This window comes from Syngnathus typhle, linkage group LG10, assembly GCF_033458585.1.
Source record: "Syngnathus typhle isolate RoL2023-S1 ecotype Sweden linkage group LG10, RoL_Styp_1.0, whole genome shotgun sequence".
NCBI classification, from domain to species: Eukaryota; Metazoa; Chordata; class Actinopteri; order Syngnathiformes; family Syngnathidae; genus Syngnathus; species Syngnathus typhle.
The window spans coordinates 7993146-8012520 of NC_083747.1; the positions used below are offsets into that span (position 1 = coordinate 7993146).

General features: G+C 41.0%; 3 protein-coding genes across 3 annotated transcripts; 2 read left to right on the plus strand and 1 right to left on the minus strand.

The window, feature by feature from the left end:
- Positions 1-239: 239 nt before the first annotated feature.
- On the minus strand, positions 240-1251 carry spag1b (sperm associated antigen 1b). The gene is made up of 3 exons (XM_061289055.1): positions 980-1251; positions 477-636; positions 240-398 (listed from the first exon to the last, which is right to left on the minus strand). The coding sequence occupies exons 1-3, from the start codon at positions 1117-1119 to the stop codon at positions 240-242; spliced, it is 459 nt and encodes a 152-aa protein (XP_061145039.1). The 5' UTR covers positions 1120-1251.
- Positions 1252-1990: 739 nt separating this feature from the next.
- Positions 1991-6100, plus strand: fbxo43 (F-box protein 43). Its single transcript, XM_061289419.1, has 6 exons — positions 1991-2129; positions 2947-3781; positions 3915-4664; positions 5028-5130; positions 5234-5428; positions 5573-6100. Exons 2-6 carry the CDS (start codon positions 2991-2993, stop codon positions 5819-5821), a joined length of 2088 nt encoding a protein of 695 aa, XP_061145403.1. The 5' UTR covers positions 1991-2129; positions 2947-2990; the 3' UTR covers positions 5822-6100.
- Positions 6101-6527: 427 nt separating this feature from the next.
- Positions 6528-19333, plus strand: LOC133160935 (regulator of G-protein signaling 22). The gene is given in 21 exon segments (XM_061289057.1): positions 6528-6549; positions 6744-6769; positions 6882-7064; positions 7483-7594; positions 7711-8317; positions 8423-8584; positions 8659-8803; positions 8869-9003; positions 9111-9212; positions 9870-10064; positions 10228-10320; positions 11277-11452; positions 11832-11994; positions 15500-15675; positions 16762-16803; positions 16997-17012; positions 17505-17663; positions 18104-18283; positions 18422-18796; positions 18896-18995; positions 19100-19333. Coding segments are annotated over 21 exon segments (3267 nt in total). The 3' UTR covers positions 19198-19333.
- Positions 19334-19375: the final 42 nt, after the last annotated feature.

A 19375-nucleotide genomic window follows, 5' to 3' on the forward strand; every position in this document is an offset into this window, starting at 1 on the left:
TTTCTGACATTCTTTCTCCACATCAAACCTAGAGGAAGATGTTTAACTTAGGGCAAAATACATCCATGGATAAATGTTCTTTTTCTTATTTAGACTTTTTGTTTAAAAAAAAAAAAAAAAATCTTGAAACAGAAACGCTTACTTGTCCCATTCTCGATAATCTCGTGGCTGTACACGGTTTTGTTTATGAGGAATGTTCTGCTGGGGGGGGGGATCATGTTGTTATCCAGTTGAATAAATTATTTAAATATTTCTGTAGACGAACGAGACGTTACTCTGCTGAGTGGAACCGAGCAATTGGACCCTCTTATAGGTGGCATGCTTTGATCCATAACATCCTCAAACATTAACTGTTTTTTAAGGGAAGTCTCTGTCACTTTGGTTTCAGCTTGCCAAATCTGGGAAAAAAAATCAAACTTTCTGAACAATTTTCAGGATACATCCATAACAATAAATAATTAAGTAAAATAGAGCACCCTCAACTCATCGGCAATAAGGCTCCATTCATCTGCTGGGAGGCTGGAGGATGTGGTCACAGGATTTTCCTTCCTAAGAGCTCGGCTCCGAGGGTTCAGTTTCTCTAGTCGACTTTCACAAAACTCAATTAGATGAGGATAAATGCCCTCCTTGCCAGACCTGGACAGAACAACACTGTGAGGCTAAATGTGCTTGTTTCCATTTTAGAGCTGATGACCTCATGTATTATTGTACGGTCTACTGTACTGCATGTGTGGATGCTTTATAAGATGTATAAATTCAAACAGATTAACCTTAACAACCATAACAGAAACTGTTGAATATATTATTGACATTTTAATGAAACCTGAAAAATACCATGATGTTATGATACTTTGGTTTGCCTAGATGAGCCAAAATTTTACACAAACTACAACAACATAGCCATAATAGCTAGTCAATGAAAGCTGAAAATGTTCTTTGTCAAGCACAATTAAGAGACAACGTGCATCTTTGCAATTACCTGAGTAATATAAGGATTTTCTCCAAGTATTTGGCATCCTTGCATTTATCAATATAATCATATTCCATATGCTCCACAGGGATCTTCATAGATCTGCAGTCAGAAGAAGTAACATTTTGAAGAAAGGCAGCTGAACTCATGGCTATAAACCCTCTTTAGTGCACCCAACTTCAATAAAAACAAAAAACAAAACTTTGAATACCGAATACTTTCCTCAAAGTAAATGCAAAGGCACTACTTATCGTTATTTCCTCTAGTGCTTGTTGTTAATCCCCCACACTAAAACCCCCGGAAACGGCGTTATAAAGCGTTGCCCATGGAGACGGGACAACATTTCATACGTCATCCGATGACGTCAAATAGTTTCGTTCACATTTATAATTTACGATTCAAAATAGTCAAACCCGAACAATTTCATTCATTCATTTATTCGAATTATTCATAAAAAGAAATATAACAAAACAATACAAGTGAATAAACGATTCAAGTGTATTTATATCTGTATGTATGTATGTATGTATGTATGTATGTATGTATGTATGTATGTATGTATGTATGTATGTATGTATGTATGTATGTATGTATGTATGTATGTATGTATGTATGTATGTATGTATGTATGTATGTATGTATGTATGTATGTATGTATGTATGTATGTATGTATGTATGTATGTATGTATGTATGTATGTATGTATGTATGTATGTATGTATGTATGTATGTATGTATGTATGTATGTATGTATGTATGTATGTATGTATGTATGTATGTATGTATGTATGCATTTATTTATTCATATTTCTTCATTAATGTCTAATATTACACTTCAAAGAAGCACATTATTAAAAAATCCCGAATTTTCTTTTGTATTCACCAGAGAAAAAGTTACTGCTTTATTTTTTTCCCTGTTGAGAGAAGCGCGCAATGCAATGCGGATCGTGCTGCGGTCACTTTAGGAAGTGATTCGGTCACTCGCGTTCACTGAAAACAAAATCGTTCTTTTGAACGAATCGTTCACTCACGAGCCAACACTAGCTTCAGCTTGAGTTGCAATGTCTGCAAAAAAAAAAGTACTTGACTGCAATTAGGGCACGCGGTGTCAACTGAGGTCCACACTCGCCCGACCGTGGTACTTCTGTGGTATTTTAGGGTAAGTTTCTTTATTCTTTTAACAAATTAAATCCCGTCCAGGTAATAATTTAACTTGTAGAGTGTTTGGCTTGACTTAAATTTCACGTGTGCCGTGATTGCATGAGTGAAAATAGATGCAAAACACACAATAAAATCGTAAGGTAGCAATGTTGATTGACGATACCAGTCGCATAAAATGTGATGCAAGCTGCACAAGTCTATGGTCAGTCATCTCGTCTGGCAGGTTTGGCGTCAACGGCCGGCACCTTGCAGTCGGGTTTAATCGTTTGACATTCGGTATCATGGCGATCAGTTGAATATGGCCATATGACTTTTTGTGAGCAGAGTAAAACGACAATGTAATTTGATGACCAAAGAGATTTGCAACATAGAGGGTGTGAAAATTGTGCTGCTTGTACAGTAGGAGAGGATAAGTGTCTGAGTCCAAATTTGTATTGGATTCAAAATGCCAAGATTATTAAATCATTGTTGAATAAAACATCGTTCCGATTTACGAAAATGCCGCATTTGAATGCAAAGAACATTCTACTTCATTCACAGGGGTGTGCTAATACTTTCCTCACTCAAACAAACAGATGCACAAACACTGGAGCACACATGTGGTAGTATCACCACTTTGCTAATGTGGCATTCCAAACTGGCCAGTTAAAAACCCCTGCACAGGAAAAGTGCATCTGTATACTAAAAACTCAATGCACACTGATCCACCCCAAATTTAGTGAGTTTGAGCCTAACCTATCTTGACATTCATGCTATAACGGTGTGTGTGTGTCTGACATGGCTTGGAATTTGAATTTCCGTTTTGTTTTTTGCAGGCCTCTGTAGGAGCGCTGCTGTTTGGGTGGACAGGAGGTCAAAAATGCAGTGTACCCCTGAGTCCAATGTCCACCATGTTAACTGCAAAGGCAAAGAATGTTATGAGCGTTTTGACAGCGGCTACTCAGGTTCATTCCACAGTCCCCAGAGCATTAGTGGATTTGACTCCTGCAGATTGGCTTCAGTGGACCTCAGTGACACGCCCAAAGAGAATGTCAGACTTGCTGTCACCCCTCAGGAAAGCAGCAGGATCAGATCTTTGCAGAAAGACACTCGGGGGCTTCAGCGCTCTTCCACTCTGAACTGGTGTGAAACTCCCAGAGCATCCAAGAGCTATGGCTCTCTGCGACATAGACTTGCTATGTGCAATGGCACGAAAGCTGTCAAAAGGGACAACACAAAGTCTCCATGTACCACACCGATAGAGTCGTCAATTGGGTCCGACCATGATCTTAGTGTGTCTTTTGACTCTCTGGACCCAGCGACACCGGGTTTGACCTTAGGCGCTTTAAAATTGGAGCAGGATTTCCCGTTATGTAGTAGGAAACGCCGTCTGCTCTTCTCTCAAGTAAGGACCTCCACTCTTGAGGATGGTACCCTCAACCTAGGTGTCAGCAACAGATTGGAGGGACGACTTTCACTCTCGGACGATTTCAGTCAGAACTTTCATGCTTCTGATCAATTTAATTTAGAAGCACCGTGCTTAAGCAAATTGCTGCTAGGCTCATCCAAGGACAACTGTCCATCTCCAGTCAACAACCTGACGAGTGCCCTGCATGAATCATCCAATGTCTTGTGCACACTGTCTTCCCCAGATACACCTAAATGTATCAGGTATGCTTACCCGTTTAAAAAACAAAACAAGATTATCCATCTTTCACTTGTCAGTGATGTTTTTTTTTTTTTTTTTAAATTTACTTCTTAATCAAGTAACTTGAGGGCACATGTGATGCGAATCCTGCTGCAGGTCTCCATGCGAGGACAGCGGCTTCAGCTCCCTCGATAAATCCCAAGACTCTTCTGTCGACCACGATGGCTCTTTCCAAGAATTGCTGCTTTCTGCCTCAAAAGGAAACTCAGAAACCCCCAACCTGACGGATGGGAAACGGCGTTCCCGTTTGCAACGGCAGCGCAGACTTTCCACTCTAAAGGAAGGAGGCTCGTTGTCTGAGGAAGACCCGACGGACAGAAAACATCAACGTATTCAGTATCGCCGCGGAACGTGTAAAGAAGATGAGGTTTTTGTCAGGGAGACCCCCAGCAGGGTTCTCTCTGTGAAATGTATCAATACAACCTTTGATGGACTGACGTCAACCCAACAAGGCTATACAACGCCTCAAAGTGAAAGCACAGCCAAGCTTGACAGCATCACACCTTCTAGCTGCACATCTGTGAATTCCAATGTGACCCCACATTCCAATGTGACATCCACATCCAAGCTCTCACTGACGCCCGCTTTACAGCTGATACACACTTTGTGTGAGCAGAGGGCCAAGATGTTTGCTGGCCAAAGTCCAAGTTTAAAAGAGGAGCTGAGGACCATCGCAGCTCTTGGTGAGACACCCGACTTGTTCGGGATAACTATGCCCTTGGCAGGGCTGATTGGCCGCAAGATGGGCCTAGGGAAGGTGGACATATTGACGGAGCTGAGGAAGAGGAACCTCAGGCACATATTGGCTGTCATATTGAGTCATCTGTCTGCCGACTGTGTCTGCAGGTCAGATTTTGATTTTTATCATTCATTGTAGGTGGGCCAATTCAAGGTTTGTTTGTTTTTTTAACCGCTACATTGACTTTTACGTTGTATTGGAGCAGATTTTTTTTTTTTTTTTTTTTAAACTTAAAAATGTTAGTTTCGGTATACAGTGTGTTGACAGTTCACTATGTCCATAGACCAATTGTTTTAAACTCAACTTGCGTATTAGGGTTCCACTTGAGCTAGTCTGAGTGTTCCTCAATAAAGGGGTTCATGTAATAAACTAAATAAATACGCAATAAAATAAATAAATAGACCCCATGCATTGTGCCAAAAATTTTCAGTATGAAGTTAAGTAAAATGCATTGATTGATGTTTTTGCAGGTGTGGTCAGGTGTGTAAGGACTGGGATGAAATAATCCAGCAGGACAAGAAAGCTCATTCCAGGAGAACAATTTACCAGAGTGAAGTGGAAGCTGCTCAAGAGGTAGAAAAACAGGAGAAACTATATCAGACGCTTAGTGTGCGTCACACTTTTTTTTTTTTCCTCTTCTTCTTCTCCCAAATCTTTAATCTTTGTCATGTTCCAGAATGGCGCCACTGCGCATGTTGCTGATGCTGAGACGAGATTGGCTCTTCTTAAAAGGTCAACGCTCAAAACTGTCCAGGCCCAGTCTAGAACCTCCAATTATTGCACCCCACAGTCTGGAACCCGCACATTAACCCCTTTACATTACAGCACTTTATCTTTGGGCAGCAGCAGCAAACGAGACAAGTTCATCGAGGTACGTTTCATAACTGCCTGGTGGTGGTTGTGTTTGGCTTTTGATTTTTTAAATACTTTGAAGTGCTTGGCGTGAATGAAAAAGTGTGCCTGCCCCAAAAATAGGTCGGGTTATATTATTATATTATAAACCTTTTTCTTTCAGGTTGCTAAAACCCTCTTCAATGACGAATGCCTCAGACATTGTCCTCGATGTCAGCATCCTGCAAAGTGTCAAACTGTGAAAGGCGAGGGTATTTGCACCAGAGCTGACTGTGCGTTTGAGTTTTGCACAAAGTGCTTGTGTGCTTTCCATGGCTCCAAAGAATGTGCCAGCAAGTCTGCAGGCCGTCGCAAGAAAGACAGATTACTTCCGGGCAGTGCAGAGAGCAAGCGAAACATTAGGAGACTATGATCAAGTCAATGCAAAGGATTCCATTCACAGATTGTTTTATAAATGTATTTATGACACTGAGGAGACTAAGTTAAACGAAGTCCTATGTTGCTAGGAGTCTATAGGCAATTTCGGTACTATTTTTTTTTCCTAGCAAAGTTTGCATTTTTAATCAAATTTTGTAAAATCTTAAATCACATGGCATCTGTGGTTGATGTACTTTTATACATGTATTGAAGTATGCTTTAAGGCTTCGTTGTGATTTCAGATCATTTTTAATCAATCGCATTTCTTAAATAAAACGGCCTTCTCTAACATAATTTGATCTCCTTGTTTGACCTCGTCTGTGGAAACATATATTTATAGATATCTAGTGACATCTAGTGGTCATTTGCCGCATCTGTCATTTTCTTGCTGTTTGATAAAACTACCGACTCAGAATAATTAATACAATATTGGGGAAGGGGGATCAACATATAACCATTTAAGATTTAAAAATAAAATACTCCTACATTGTGATTTGGAGTTTAAAGGGTCTCCAACAACACTAAATACATCCTTTCACATTCCACTGGTCTTTTGTTAAACTTTTACCTCCAACCACCCCCTCCCATTGTGAAAGTGGATCCACTTCCATAGCAACCTACGGTGTGTAGTTACATAAAGCTTTGTTACCCGATTTTCCACAAGTATTGCATAAGGAATTGGTCTTTTTGAGGCACTAGTCATGCATAGTGACATTTCAATAGGTAAGAGTTGTTGCTCAAAACTTGACTTTTGGAATTTGTCACATTTGAAATTTTCTACCAACATTTGTTTTGGCAGAGTTTCCCCAGCTTACTGTTCATAATTTTGTGAGTACATCTTTTAAAACTTACTTGACAAGTTATTTCACAATTTACAACATGGTAGTTTAATATTGTGCCCTTTCACCTGCTCACAGGAGAACTTCCTGACCTCCGATCACCTGTTTGTTCACACGTTAAATAGATTTTTAAGTCTGCCGGTAAATTCATTTATATTATTAATATTGAGGTCAAGCATTTTTAGAGAAAAAAATAATACAAACATCTCTTCCCAGTGTTTCCCACAGGCTTTGCTATACGATGAGGAGACGGATCAGTTCGAGGTACCAAGCGACGCGGCTGAGCTCACCTTCAACAAAATCACATCGGCACTAGAATACACCAAATCACAGATCCTTCATAAGAATGTCAAAGCGCTGGCAAAAACCCCTTTGGTGGACAACAGTTACACTGTCTCGGTAAGTAAAGTATGATTATCATTTGCAGAGCAAGAGAGAAGATCATTAACTTGAAAAGAATGTCTTTTTTTTTTTTTCTTCTTTTGTCACACTCCCTGGCATTGTAGTGTCTGGACAGAAAACAAGGGATTCAGTGGATTATAAAGGAAAGATTGACTTATTTCCTTCAAAGTAGCTGCTACCATGAGTATAGGTACAATGCACGAAATGAAAACATCAGTATGAATTTGTCTATACAGCACAATGTATGCTTCACATCATATTACTGTACTTCATTTACTAAAAAGAAATTGCATTTTCATATTGCTTTTGATACAGTTTGTGTAACAGGATATGTTGCATATCATTTATACGTATGTGTACTATGTTTCTGAGTGCATCCCGTTTCATCTGTAGATTATCCAAGTTGTTGTTTCAGTGGGCACGAAATATAAACATCGACAGGAGTACATGCAACTGTCGTCTAGCCACGGCTGTTCTGAGTGACAAAGAAGGATTCCGTTCTCACGAGAACAATTCATCCAAACAAGGTTGATGCTTATAAATGATACATTTGCCAGTCAAAATACAGTTGTGCTCATAAGTTTACATAACCAGGTTATACAAACTTCTGAGCACAAACTAATGCTATTTCATCCCTGTAAAGGTTGTGTGAGAATACATCAGCTGCTCGGTACATCCTCTGGCCACAGCGCACAAGTCCACAGAAATGTCTGTGAATCATCAAGGCGTTCTTCTAAGCTGTCTCTCACTTCCTCCGCGTCAACCCTCTACGGTGCTGACATCAACATCCGAGAGACATCAGACGCATCTCAAGAAAAGCAAATATATGAAGAGGCCTCGGAACTGGATTTGCAAAACCTGGCTGCCCAAATAGTTCACAAGGTAGTTGACGATGCCGTCTTTAAGTTGACCGCACAGAACCGCAAAAAGTGTACTTGCGTGGATAAAAAATGCAAGTGTATGCATTGGCACTGTTCAGTTGATGAGAACACCAAAGAATCCTGTAAAGAATGCCAAAAATGGAGTCGAGGCAATGAAATTTATGATGGGAATAAGAGCAAAATGTCGGAGGCAAGTTCAGATACAGAAACAGTCCAGGATGTTTGCTGCCATGGTGGCTGTCACCAAGGCAACCAACCAGGCATGGATGACTTCAAGGAGTTTTTGCGTGGAACAACAGGAGGCAGGATGTTAAGTCTTTGGATGGACATTGAGAGGCTGAAAACCCTTAACAGAGAGAGGGAGAACAGGTGATCAGCACACTACTGCTTTGTCTTTACTATCTTTGTTTACATTCTAAGAAATTTAGCAAGATGCAGCAGCGTGTTTGAAATGCAATATGTTGTTTGTCTCAGCTTTCTGGCTTTAATGAGGAGCCGCTACCTGCTAAGAAGCAGTCAGAATAGTCTACGCTTGCAACAGCTCTGCAGGTTTGGGCTGACTACCTCCCCCTGCTGGACAAAAGAGAGACTGTGCTCAGTACAGCCCAAAGTCATGGAGTCAATCACATCCTATTGGTGATATTTTTTTGCACGCATTTGTGAGTTTTGACTATATATTACCTGTGTTTATGCTCCTGCTGTCCCCACAGGGTTCCTCGTTACTGGACATCCCCTCAAGTTCAAGTCGACCTGAATGATCCTGATAGGGAGTGGTGTGTAAGCCCTTATTTGGCCTCAATGACCCCTTGTTCTCTTTGTCCTGAACCTTGGCTTCCGCTTCCCTACAATCCACAGGTGAAAGAATTAAGATATCATTCGAATGGGTGCAAATGGCTGATTTTATTTTCTGCATATTACAGTTTAGCGAGCATTCTCACCCAAGCAGAAGTCGATCACTAGGGCACACAAGACTGGAAAAGGTTTTACACGCATTATTTGTTGACCCTGAGGCAGGCTCATACTTCACTCATTTTTGTGAGCAGTCTGGAAACCAGGTAGAATCCATAAGATACATTCACATTTAAGCTTTATTTTAATGACACCAAGTGATTCAATGTGTTTGTGAGGATTATTCTTATACTTTCATTCTTTCCCTTTAAAGTTATGGGAGAATGCAGTTTATCTTTGGAATGACCTCCAGCACTATCATGAGCTCTTCTACCAGGACGGACTGGATCCCTATAGAGTGCAGAGAATAGCTCAGGTACACAAACACACAAATCTGGACTACATTTGACAGACAGTTGAACTAAAAATGACTCAAAGAAATTACAATGCGCTCTTAGAGGCTACCCAAGAATTGATTATTTCACACACAGAATCACAAAATCAGTCTTGGGGACCCCTGGTAGGCACACAACTCCATTTTATAGCGAGGAAAATCCAGCCAGCCTAAAATAGGAAAATGGTTCATTCTGGGAAAAATGACAAATAGCACTCATTTTCTTTCTAATACTGTAAGAGAGATTAAAAAGCTTTTTTTTTGGCTGGTCGTGAGGCATTTTGGGCTACAGAGGTGTCCTTAACAAATAATTGGAACAATACATAACATGCAGTCAATTCACCCCTTTTTTTGTGTGTGTGCAAATTTTTTATTTATTAAATATTATGGCCACCACCTAAGCCCCACCACTCTAATAAACTTTATATTGAAAGAAAATCACGTTTTAGTTTATTTGTAATATAGAACTGGATTTATTTTCTTTCTAAATGATCGATAACACCGCTAACTGGGCTGCAAGTTTCATGTTTAGACTACATTTAAACATGAAGGAGCCCAAGTTAGTTTTAGTGCAAATGTTATTTAAAACTGAGTATTAAACTCTATTGGAGTGTTTAAATTGTTTTTGTAAATTTTCAGGTTATCTGCTCCACATATCTCCATAGTTCTGCCAGCAGGAGCATTGGCATGAAGGAGGAGATTAGGAAGGAGGTGTACAACCAGCTGACACCTGCTTTTGAGGAGCTCTTTGATAAAGTTGAAGACCACATCTTGAACATCCTCATGGAGGCTTGGACAGCGCTTGTTGACCTGGACAAAAAAGCCTTCCTGCAGGTTGCATGGTTTCTGCTGCTTCTATTAATAATATTCTTTTTCACGAGAATGTGCAACCATACAGTGTTTTAAATAGCAAATATCAATAACACACACTATGTAATCCTTAATAATGAAGTGTAAGACTTTGTGTTCAGAAGTTACTCTATGTCTGCGTGTTCAGGTAGACGTGTACAAGAATGTACGCTGTGTGAACACTTGGCAATTCAGGGAGCTCCAGAACTTGTATGCAGAATTCAAACAAAACAAGCATCAAGTAAGTAAGAAACACGTGAGCCTAAAAGAGCAAATGTGCAAAAGTAAGTCATGTTTAGTTCAACAGTGCAGGGGCACTACCGTTTTTTTCCGTGTATAGTGCGCCCCCATGTATAATACGCACCCTAAAAATGGCATGCTGATGCTGGAAAAAAGCCTGTACCCATGTATAATACGCACCCAATTTTTATGAATTTTTTTTTTATGAATTTTTTTTTTTTTTTAAAGTCCCAATGATCGTCACACACGCAGGGAGGCAATGGGTCCCATTTTTATAGTCTTTGGTATGGTCTTAACTAGGCTGGATGTAATTTTTTTTGTTGGCGTTGATTTCTCCGACTGCCCATAAACGCACCACCGCGCTCCGTGCGCGCACGGGAAAGAGGCGTGCGGACGTGAAAAAGGCGGCTCTTTATGGGAGAGACGTTGAAGACGAATAAAAACACCCTTGGAAACCAAAACTTGGTGATTTCAAGTTTCATTTCGAGGGACATTTGTCACGTCTCGTCCCCAGTTTTGCTATGTGTCTAGGTTGCCATAGTTTCTGTTCGCGTCGCCCCTCTCTTCCTGTGTCACCTCAATCGATGTAACGTGTTTTGTATTTAAGTCCTGTCTGCCCCTCGCTCACCGTCGGATCATTGCATGTGTTACTGTCATGATGTCTGTTTGCTTTCTGTTCCTGTCTTTGGTAATGTCACCCTGTCTTTTTGTTCCACGACTTTGTCGGTCAGTCCTGTTGTTGGTTTTGTTTTCTAAAAAAAAAAAAAAAAAAAAATTAAAAAAAAAAAATTTAAATTTTTTTTTGTACCCATGTATAATGCGCACCCCAGATTTTAGGACAATAAATTCGTTAAATTTTGCGCACTATACACGGAAAAAAACGGTACTCTTCTGTGCAGAAAACATATTCCATGTAAGACATAAGTACACTTTTGTTTTTGTGTGTTTTGTGTGCAGCAGCAAATAACATCACCATTGAATACCGCGTCCGGGCTCTTCTCTCAGGGTCACCGGGACCTTGAGTCTTGGTCCAATGTGCCAGCACAGTACCAAGGTTACCGCTTAGGCTCTTTACTTCGACATCATCATGAGATCTGGCACTTTATGTCTTTCCTCCGAAATAAAGATGCCAGGTTAGTTACTGGATGCAACACATTGTTTTCATCTTGGACTGTTGTCACCTAAGAAGCTCTAAAGTGTTATTATTCAATTAATTGTGGTCCTGTAATCTGGAAAAGCAGACACATTATGCCTATACTCAACACTGATTTGTCCAGTGTGCGTGTACACACACGCATGATGAGAAAGAATATTAATTTTGTAATCCTAAAAGTTATTTTTGTCGTCATGTGCATGTGTGCTCAACTGCTCATATAGCTTATCTGTTTTTGTCATGTAAATATAATGTACTAGAATTTCTCTTATCTTGTCGCACAAATGTGCTGTAAATAAACTTCATCCAAGTGTGTGCATCTGTTTGAATTGAAAATGTGTTTAAAAATGTTTCTTCAGTATCCACCTGGAATGCTGGCTGGACCTGGAGCAATACAGGCAGACTCCTCAGAGGAACAAGGCGTTGACACAGGACCGGTCTTCTCACATTGCGAGAAAATATCTCAACTCAAACTATTTCTTTAGTTCCCAAAGTCCCGCCACTGAAGAGCAACAGAATCATGTACGTAGGGAAACTCAGTACAAAGAATGTGTAATGGCATTTCAAATTAGAATTACCGTATCGTCAATCAAGAACGTGGGAAAGTACTACTATTGAACATGATGATCCAGATTTAGCGTGAGCTCCCGCCGAGGCTTCAAATCCCGTCTAATACACTGAGACCTCTGTTGGTCTACTACAGTGCTTCTCAATTATTTTCTGTTACGCCCCCCCCTAGCAAGAAGAAAACTATTCGCGCCCCCCCTCCCCACCGTGACTATCCTAACTTGTCTTGTAAGTCGTAAAATGTTGCACTGTCGCAAACGTGACAGAAGTAACAATGAGAGCGCCACTGCCCCCTGCTGTAGTAAACGCGCAATTACACTTTATTCTAGTACTGCCAAAAAAAAAGCCTGTTCCCCAGGGTCACACGCGCCCCCCCAGGAATAGCACCGCGCCCCCCAAGGGGGGCGCGCCCCACTATTTGAGAAGCACTGGCCTAGGTGACTGATTCACAATTTGGTTTTGTCTGATATCAGAGATTAAATAAAGAAAACCAACTGGCTGATTGATTTGTTTTAATTGAGAGGAAAAAAAAACAGCAAAAGCATTTCACTAGCTGACCAGGAGATGGCGACAGCGTGGCATCTGAAGACCATGGATTGTTTGTTCTGCTATAGCCTAGGTGACTGATTCACAATTTGGTTTTGTCTGATATCAGATATTAAATATAGAAAACCAACTGGCTAATTGATTTGTTTTAATTGAGAGAAAAAAAAACATCAGCAAAAGCATTTCACTAACTGACCAGGAGATGGCGACAGCGCGGCATCTGAAGACCATGGATCGTTCTGCTATGCCGGTTTAAAAAAAAAAAAAAAAACGTAATTAGCTAGGGGTCAAAGGTCAAAGTTTACGGTTCAAAGTTCACCCAGGGGTCAAAGGTCGGTTCAAAGTTCACGGGGTCATGTGCACATTTTCGATTTTTTACTAGAGTTGAAAGTTCAGGATTCAAAGGTCACCGCGGGGTCACCACGGGGTCACCGCGGGGTCACCGCGGGGTCACCGCGGTCACCACGGGGTCACCGCGGGTTCAAAGTTCAGGGTTCACTTTTTTTTTTTTTTTTTTTTTTTTTTTTTTAGGTTAACCTTTATTTAACCCAGTGCTTCTCAATTATTTTCTGTTACGCCCCCCCCCTAGCAAGAAGAAAACTATTCGCGCCCCCCCCTCCCCACCGTGACTATCCTAACTTGTCTTGTAAGTCGTAAAGTGTTGCACTGTCGCAAACGTGACAGAAGTAACAATGAGAGCGCCACTGCCCCCTGCTGTAGTAAACGCGCAATTACACTTTATTCTAGTACTGCCAAAAAAAAAGCCTGTTCCCCAGGGTCACACGCGCCCCCCCAGGAATAGCACCACTATTTGAGAAGCACTGGCCTAGGTGACTGATTCACAATTTGGTTTTGTCTGATATCAGAGATTAAATAAAGAAAACCAACTGGCTGATTGATTTGTTTTAATTGAGAGGAAAAAAAAACAGCAAAAGCATTTCACTAGCTGACCAGGAGATGGCGACAGCGTGGCATCTGAAGACCATGGATTGTTTGTTCTGCTATAGCCTAGGTGACTGATTCACAATTTGGTTTTGTCTGATATCAGATATTAAATATAGAAAACCAACTGGCTAATTGATTTGTTTTAATTGAGAGAAAAAAAAACATCAGCAAAAGCATTTCACTAACTGACCAGGAGATGGTGACAGCGCGGCATCTGAAGACCATGGATCGTTCTGCTATGCCGGTTTAAAAAAAAAAAAAAAAAACGTAATTAGCTAGGGGTCAAAGGTCAAAGTTTACGGTTCAAAGTTCATCCAGGGGTCAAAGGTCGGTTCAAAGTTCACGGGGTCATGTGCACATTTTCGATTTTTAACTAGAGTTGAAAGTTCAGGGTTCAAAGGTCACCCAGGGGTCACCACGGGGTCACCACGGGGTCACCACGGGGTCACTGCGGGGTCACCGCGGGTTCAAAGTTCAGGGTTCACTTTTTTTTTTTTTTTTTTTTTTTTTTAGGTTAACCTTTATTTAACCCAGTGCTTCTCAATTATTTTCTGTTACGCCCCCCCCTAGCAAGAAGAAAACTATTCGCGCCCCCCCCTCCCCACCGTGACTATCCTAACTTGTCTTGTAAGTCGTAAAATGTTGCACCGTCGCAAACGTGACAGAAGTAACAATGAGAGCGCCACTGCCCCCTGCTGTAGTAAACGCGCAATTACACTTTATTCTAGTACTGCCAAAAAAAAAGCCTGTTCCCCAGGGTCACACGCGCCCCCCCCAGGAATAGCACCGGACTAAGGGGGGCGCGCCCCACTATTTGAGAAGCACTGGTCTACTAGAATGTTCTACTTCTTCTCTTCTGCTCTTATGTGGACCTGCTGCTGACAGTTCTGACAGGGTGTTACTGGAGCATCAGAGAATAGCGGACATGGTTAGAATTAAAATGAGGTGGGCTCGAGGTTTGTGGTTTGGATCCACAATACAAGAGAAAGCCTAGTAGGAGGAAAAACTCTTGTCTAAAGTTAGTTTTTTAGATTGAAACAACCTGTAGGGGGGAATTCTGTCTAAGGGAACTGGTCACTTTGATTTTGTAGATCAAGGGACTAAAGTTTAGGATTGAAGTCACTGTAGAAAACATTCGATAAAACTGAACCATTCAACGCAATGCCTCGAGCAATATGCCTGAACGATTGCTCAAAGCGGGCAAGACTCCAAGACGAACATATTAAGTTATTATATGTATCTTCAATATATGATGTGCATAAGCATTATTTCCCGTCTATTCCATAAGGTCCACTCAACTGCTAATGGACTTTCTTTGCCTAGTCTGGTTTTGCACCTTGGACCTGCTTGTCCTAGGTTACCACATCATTGGTGTGAAGCTCACTTTTTCTGGACTTTTAGGAGCATTTGGGTACTCAAGTCCCTCCATCACAATAAAGTGACAACTCAAGGAGATTGCTGTACAATTGCATTGTTCAGTATTTATGACTCCACTTGAATTTCAACAGTTCTCCCTCCCCTATCATCTGAGTGACAGACTTATTGTGTTAACCTTCCACAAATTCAATCATTCATTCACAGAAAATCTTTCTGGTACTTTCTGATGCTGAATGTATACAATTTCTCAAATATTTTTGGCCCATTTTTCTTTCAAATGATATTCTGCAGATCTACAGTATTTTCCATTCCCATTATAAATAGGAAAGACACTGATAAATGAGGACTGAAAGCAGACAAAGGAGATGAAGGGAATAAGTGAATTGTGGGAATGATATTGAGAACAGCATGAGTCAGAAATTTTCAGTCTGGTTTCCCGTAGTGGGAAGGCTTAATCTGACTAGACTCGCTGCCTCATGTGGATTTAATGACATGTGCACTCATCCACCTACGACATGGCTTTCCTGTGTCTGACAGTGACTCTCTAAAGTCCTGTGTGTGTGTTTGTAAATGTGTTTCTGTTTGTGTGTAGATATTGCACTTGGCAGGTGGACTGGAGCTTCTGCAATTCCAATGTCTCTCAAAGCCAGTTACCGCGGAGATCCAGGAGATCATCCGATGTCACATTGAGAAAAAATGGCTGCCTGAGTTTCTGGCCACAGCAGAGTTTAGAGAGCGGCGGAAACGCAAAGGAAAGGTACAGCAGACGTCAATACGACTGATACTGATTACTCATTTTTGGTCGAGCTGAAAGGACAAATCACATTTCAGATTTTTCTTTTTCCTCTAAATTGGTGGTCTTGGGCAGACCTAGTGATGTCACCCAAAAACAGATCAGAGGTGTGGGAGCAGACACATTGAAGCTGACATCTCCAATCCAAACAGGCACTAATTTGAAACAGACTCGAGTGTGGCTTAGCATGTGTGGTCATGCTGGCAAGAGCTTAGTGGCAGAAAAAAAACCAAAAAAAAAAAAACCTAAGAAATTGTAATAGACAGTCCACAGTTGCAAATAAATTAAAACTCAAAATGCTACTGGTGTAAGTTAGTGTCAAGTTTAACAGAAGTTGTCTCAAGTCTATTGGCACCACACCCCTGCAATAAAGTGACATGATTAAAAAAATCCATCGTGACACTGCAGTGTTGGTTGGAGGAGATAAATGTCAGTCATATGGCATAGCTTGTAATATACTGATAGCTAAAAGGGTTTTGCCCTCTCACCTTTCCACTTTTGTTTCTATTTTTCTATTCTCACTCGTCTTCCAACATTGGACATAAAACTCTTAAATGACCTTTAAAAATGATAATAGATTTTGCCAGATTGCATTAACATGAGCGATGAGGCCTTGAGAACTGTTATTTCAAGCCAGAAGATGATAAGCCAGATATCTCCAAGGTGTTGAAATCACGAGTTCCATTCTAAATGGAAGACAAATGACTAAATTGCAAGCGTCATCTTGTTTGAAGGGCATAAATTAAATAACTATCTTTGTTGCCAAGTCATTTTCCTGCATACTAACACACATTTATTTCTTGAGTAAGATGTCGGACTCTTGCTAGCCTTGGCTTCCTCTACATAAACCATGGGGCCTTTGCTTCCTGTTGCCTAACGGCCTTGAGATAAGACGCCAGGTTCTCATTAGCAACTCTGCTACTTGTGAGAAACCGCAAAATGGCATCACTACTCTGTTTTTCTCTCTCAGGTTGCCTCATCAGGTAACACACGAAGCACAGATTCTGCTGCTCTGACTCATGTTATCAAGGTTACCACATGGATCTTCTCATTAGGGAGAGGGAGCAGTGGTAGTTTAGCATTACATGCCGCAGGAGATTAGAGTAGAAAGGTGCAAATAATAGATGGAGGAGGAGGAGGGCATGTTGAAATTTGGGTTTTCCTACAAGAACATCGGGACAAAATGCTGAGGGGAAGTATTAACGAGGGTGGGCAGCATTTCCACACCAGTCCAAATGTTTATGGCGATCATTTTGACTTTGTGTCATAGGACAGCACGCATCGACACAAGACAAGAAAAGAAGGCTGGAAGGTGAGGCGACATGCACAGCGTTAGAATGGAGAGACTTGTGTGATTTACTTCACCACTTGGCTTCCAGCGCTGGCTTTGTCAAACTTCATTTTGCCCCAGCGGTTAATTTTCCCAAATGGGATCCAGGATAAATAAGATTAAAGCATCAGCATAACTAACCTTGCTTTAATAGTGTTTTCCATGCAGCTCTGTTGTCATCCCTACTGCGCGGCGGCATGTCAAAGATATAAAACATGAACATTTGAAGCAGCGTGATTACAGGACCAACATGATTGTGACTTTGATCTTTATGATCATGATGTCATCACTAGAAAAGAGCAGCCTCTCCAGGGAACAGTATCATTATTTCATTTTTGTGTGAGATCATTGCTCCCATAACATTGTTACTTTTCTTGTTGATGATCTTTTACCGCAAGAGGAGGCAACAATGCTATTTATTGACCTCTGTGGACACTTCTGATCATCTCTAAAGCTACTCGCGCTTCTCCACAGAGTCAGGGCTTGTGGATGAGTTCCTCCAAGGAGATCCTTCTTTTTCGACGGCTTCTCCTCAATCCGGCCTCCTGTTTGCACTTCCAGCACTTTGTTTCTCCGAGGGGTGACTTCCTAGAGAATGATGTGCTCTTTTGGCTGGAGGTGCAGCGGTACAAGGTACAACAATACAGGATTGTATGCAAACGGGCAGCAACCCACTTGTCACATGACTTTAGCGGACAGTAGGTAAAGGCTCTCGGGCCACCAGTAGCATTGTGATTTTAATGAATACCAGATGACATTCTGGCATAGTAAATTGGTGATGAGTACGACAAGCATCTCAGGTTCCATTATATACCTTCTGAGAGCAGAGCTGATTCAAAATCTGTTGGGGCCCCAAGAAGAATGTTTTGGTTATAGTATGAAGTATTAGTACATTAAGAACTTATGTTTGCATAAATGTGTACATCATTTACAATAAATCATGGGCTATCTTCTCCAAATGACTAATTATGAGACGATTATGAGACATGTTGATGTTTATCATTATGCATCTCTACTTTGTAAACACCATCAGCCACTTTGAATTTTTGTCTACATTGGGTTCCTTCCTATAGGACCTGTGTCATTCTCACAGTGACGAGGCCACGATTCAACAGAAGATCTCCACAATCATTAAGTGTTTCATCAACTCATCCTCACCTCCGGCCCTGCAGATAGACATCCCTCTGGAGCAGGCAAAGCACATTATGGAGAAACGTCACAAACTGGGCCCTTACATTTTCAGAGAGGCACAGGTAATGTATTTACTTGGGTTGTTTTTGTAAGATGAAAAATTGGCTTTATGATCAGCAACATTTGTGATATGAAAAGTCACAATTCAAGAAGGGAGCACATACATTTTCACTCTATGCCGTGTGTGTGTGTGTTCATAGATGTCAGTTTTCAGTGAGTTGCTCAGATTTTGGCCCAAGTTTCAGGAGCTTAAGAGCAGTGTACATGAGGGTCAGTTGCTGGAAATGCTTCAAGATGAACGAGTCAAACACAAAGCCAGAGTGCGGAGACAAAAGAGGAAGGCGGAGGAAGAGGATGAGAGGAGAGCTCAGGTCTGCTGCAAGATGGATGGTCATGATAATTGTGCGTGTCTTACTTTGAAATTAAAAGTTCTTCTCTTGGTACAGGAGGAATATGTGAAACGGCTAACTCGCAGTTCTAGTGAAAATGATGATATGCAAAATGAGAACGATAAGGGAGTAGAAAAAAGAGCATCTCAGACTACGAGGAGCCTGACGCTGTTTTCGCCAAAGCCAGTACGATCATTTACAACACAAATGAAATTCAAAAAGATAAAATTAGCTCAAACTACCATAGCCATGTAGTCCATTCGTTCTTATAACATGTTCCCTCAGTTCTCGTGGTCGTATTCCAAATACATGGCAGCTCTGAAAAGAAACGAGAGGCTGCTAAAGAGACAAAGTCAGAAAGAAGCCTCATTCTCCACATACTCAGGTTTTTACACTCAATCTCAAACTTTGACCTTATCTCTGCTACTGGCAATTCTAATCTTGACATCTCATTGAAGTCACTGCTACTCAACACATCTGTCTACACAGTGTCCTCTGACGGCAGTGTGACGTCAACAGGAAGAAAAGGCAGCCACCAGAAGGCTTCACGGCCATCCTCCAAGTCACATGTGAAAGAAAGTCAGTAACATGGAACAAAGAATTATGACTAGGTTTTTAAATCAGAGATGCAAGAAAACCTTTCCAGATGTGTATACTCTGTGTAAATGGGTATATGTATACATATGTATGTATGTATGTATATACACACCAATATATACACTTCATTTTTTTTTTTTTTTTAATGTGACAATTAAAGCCATATGA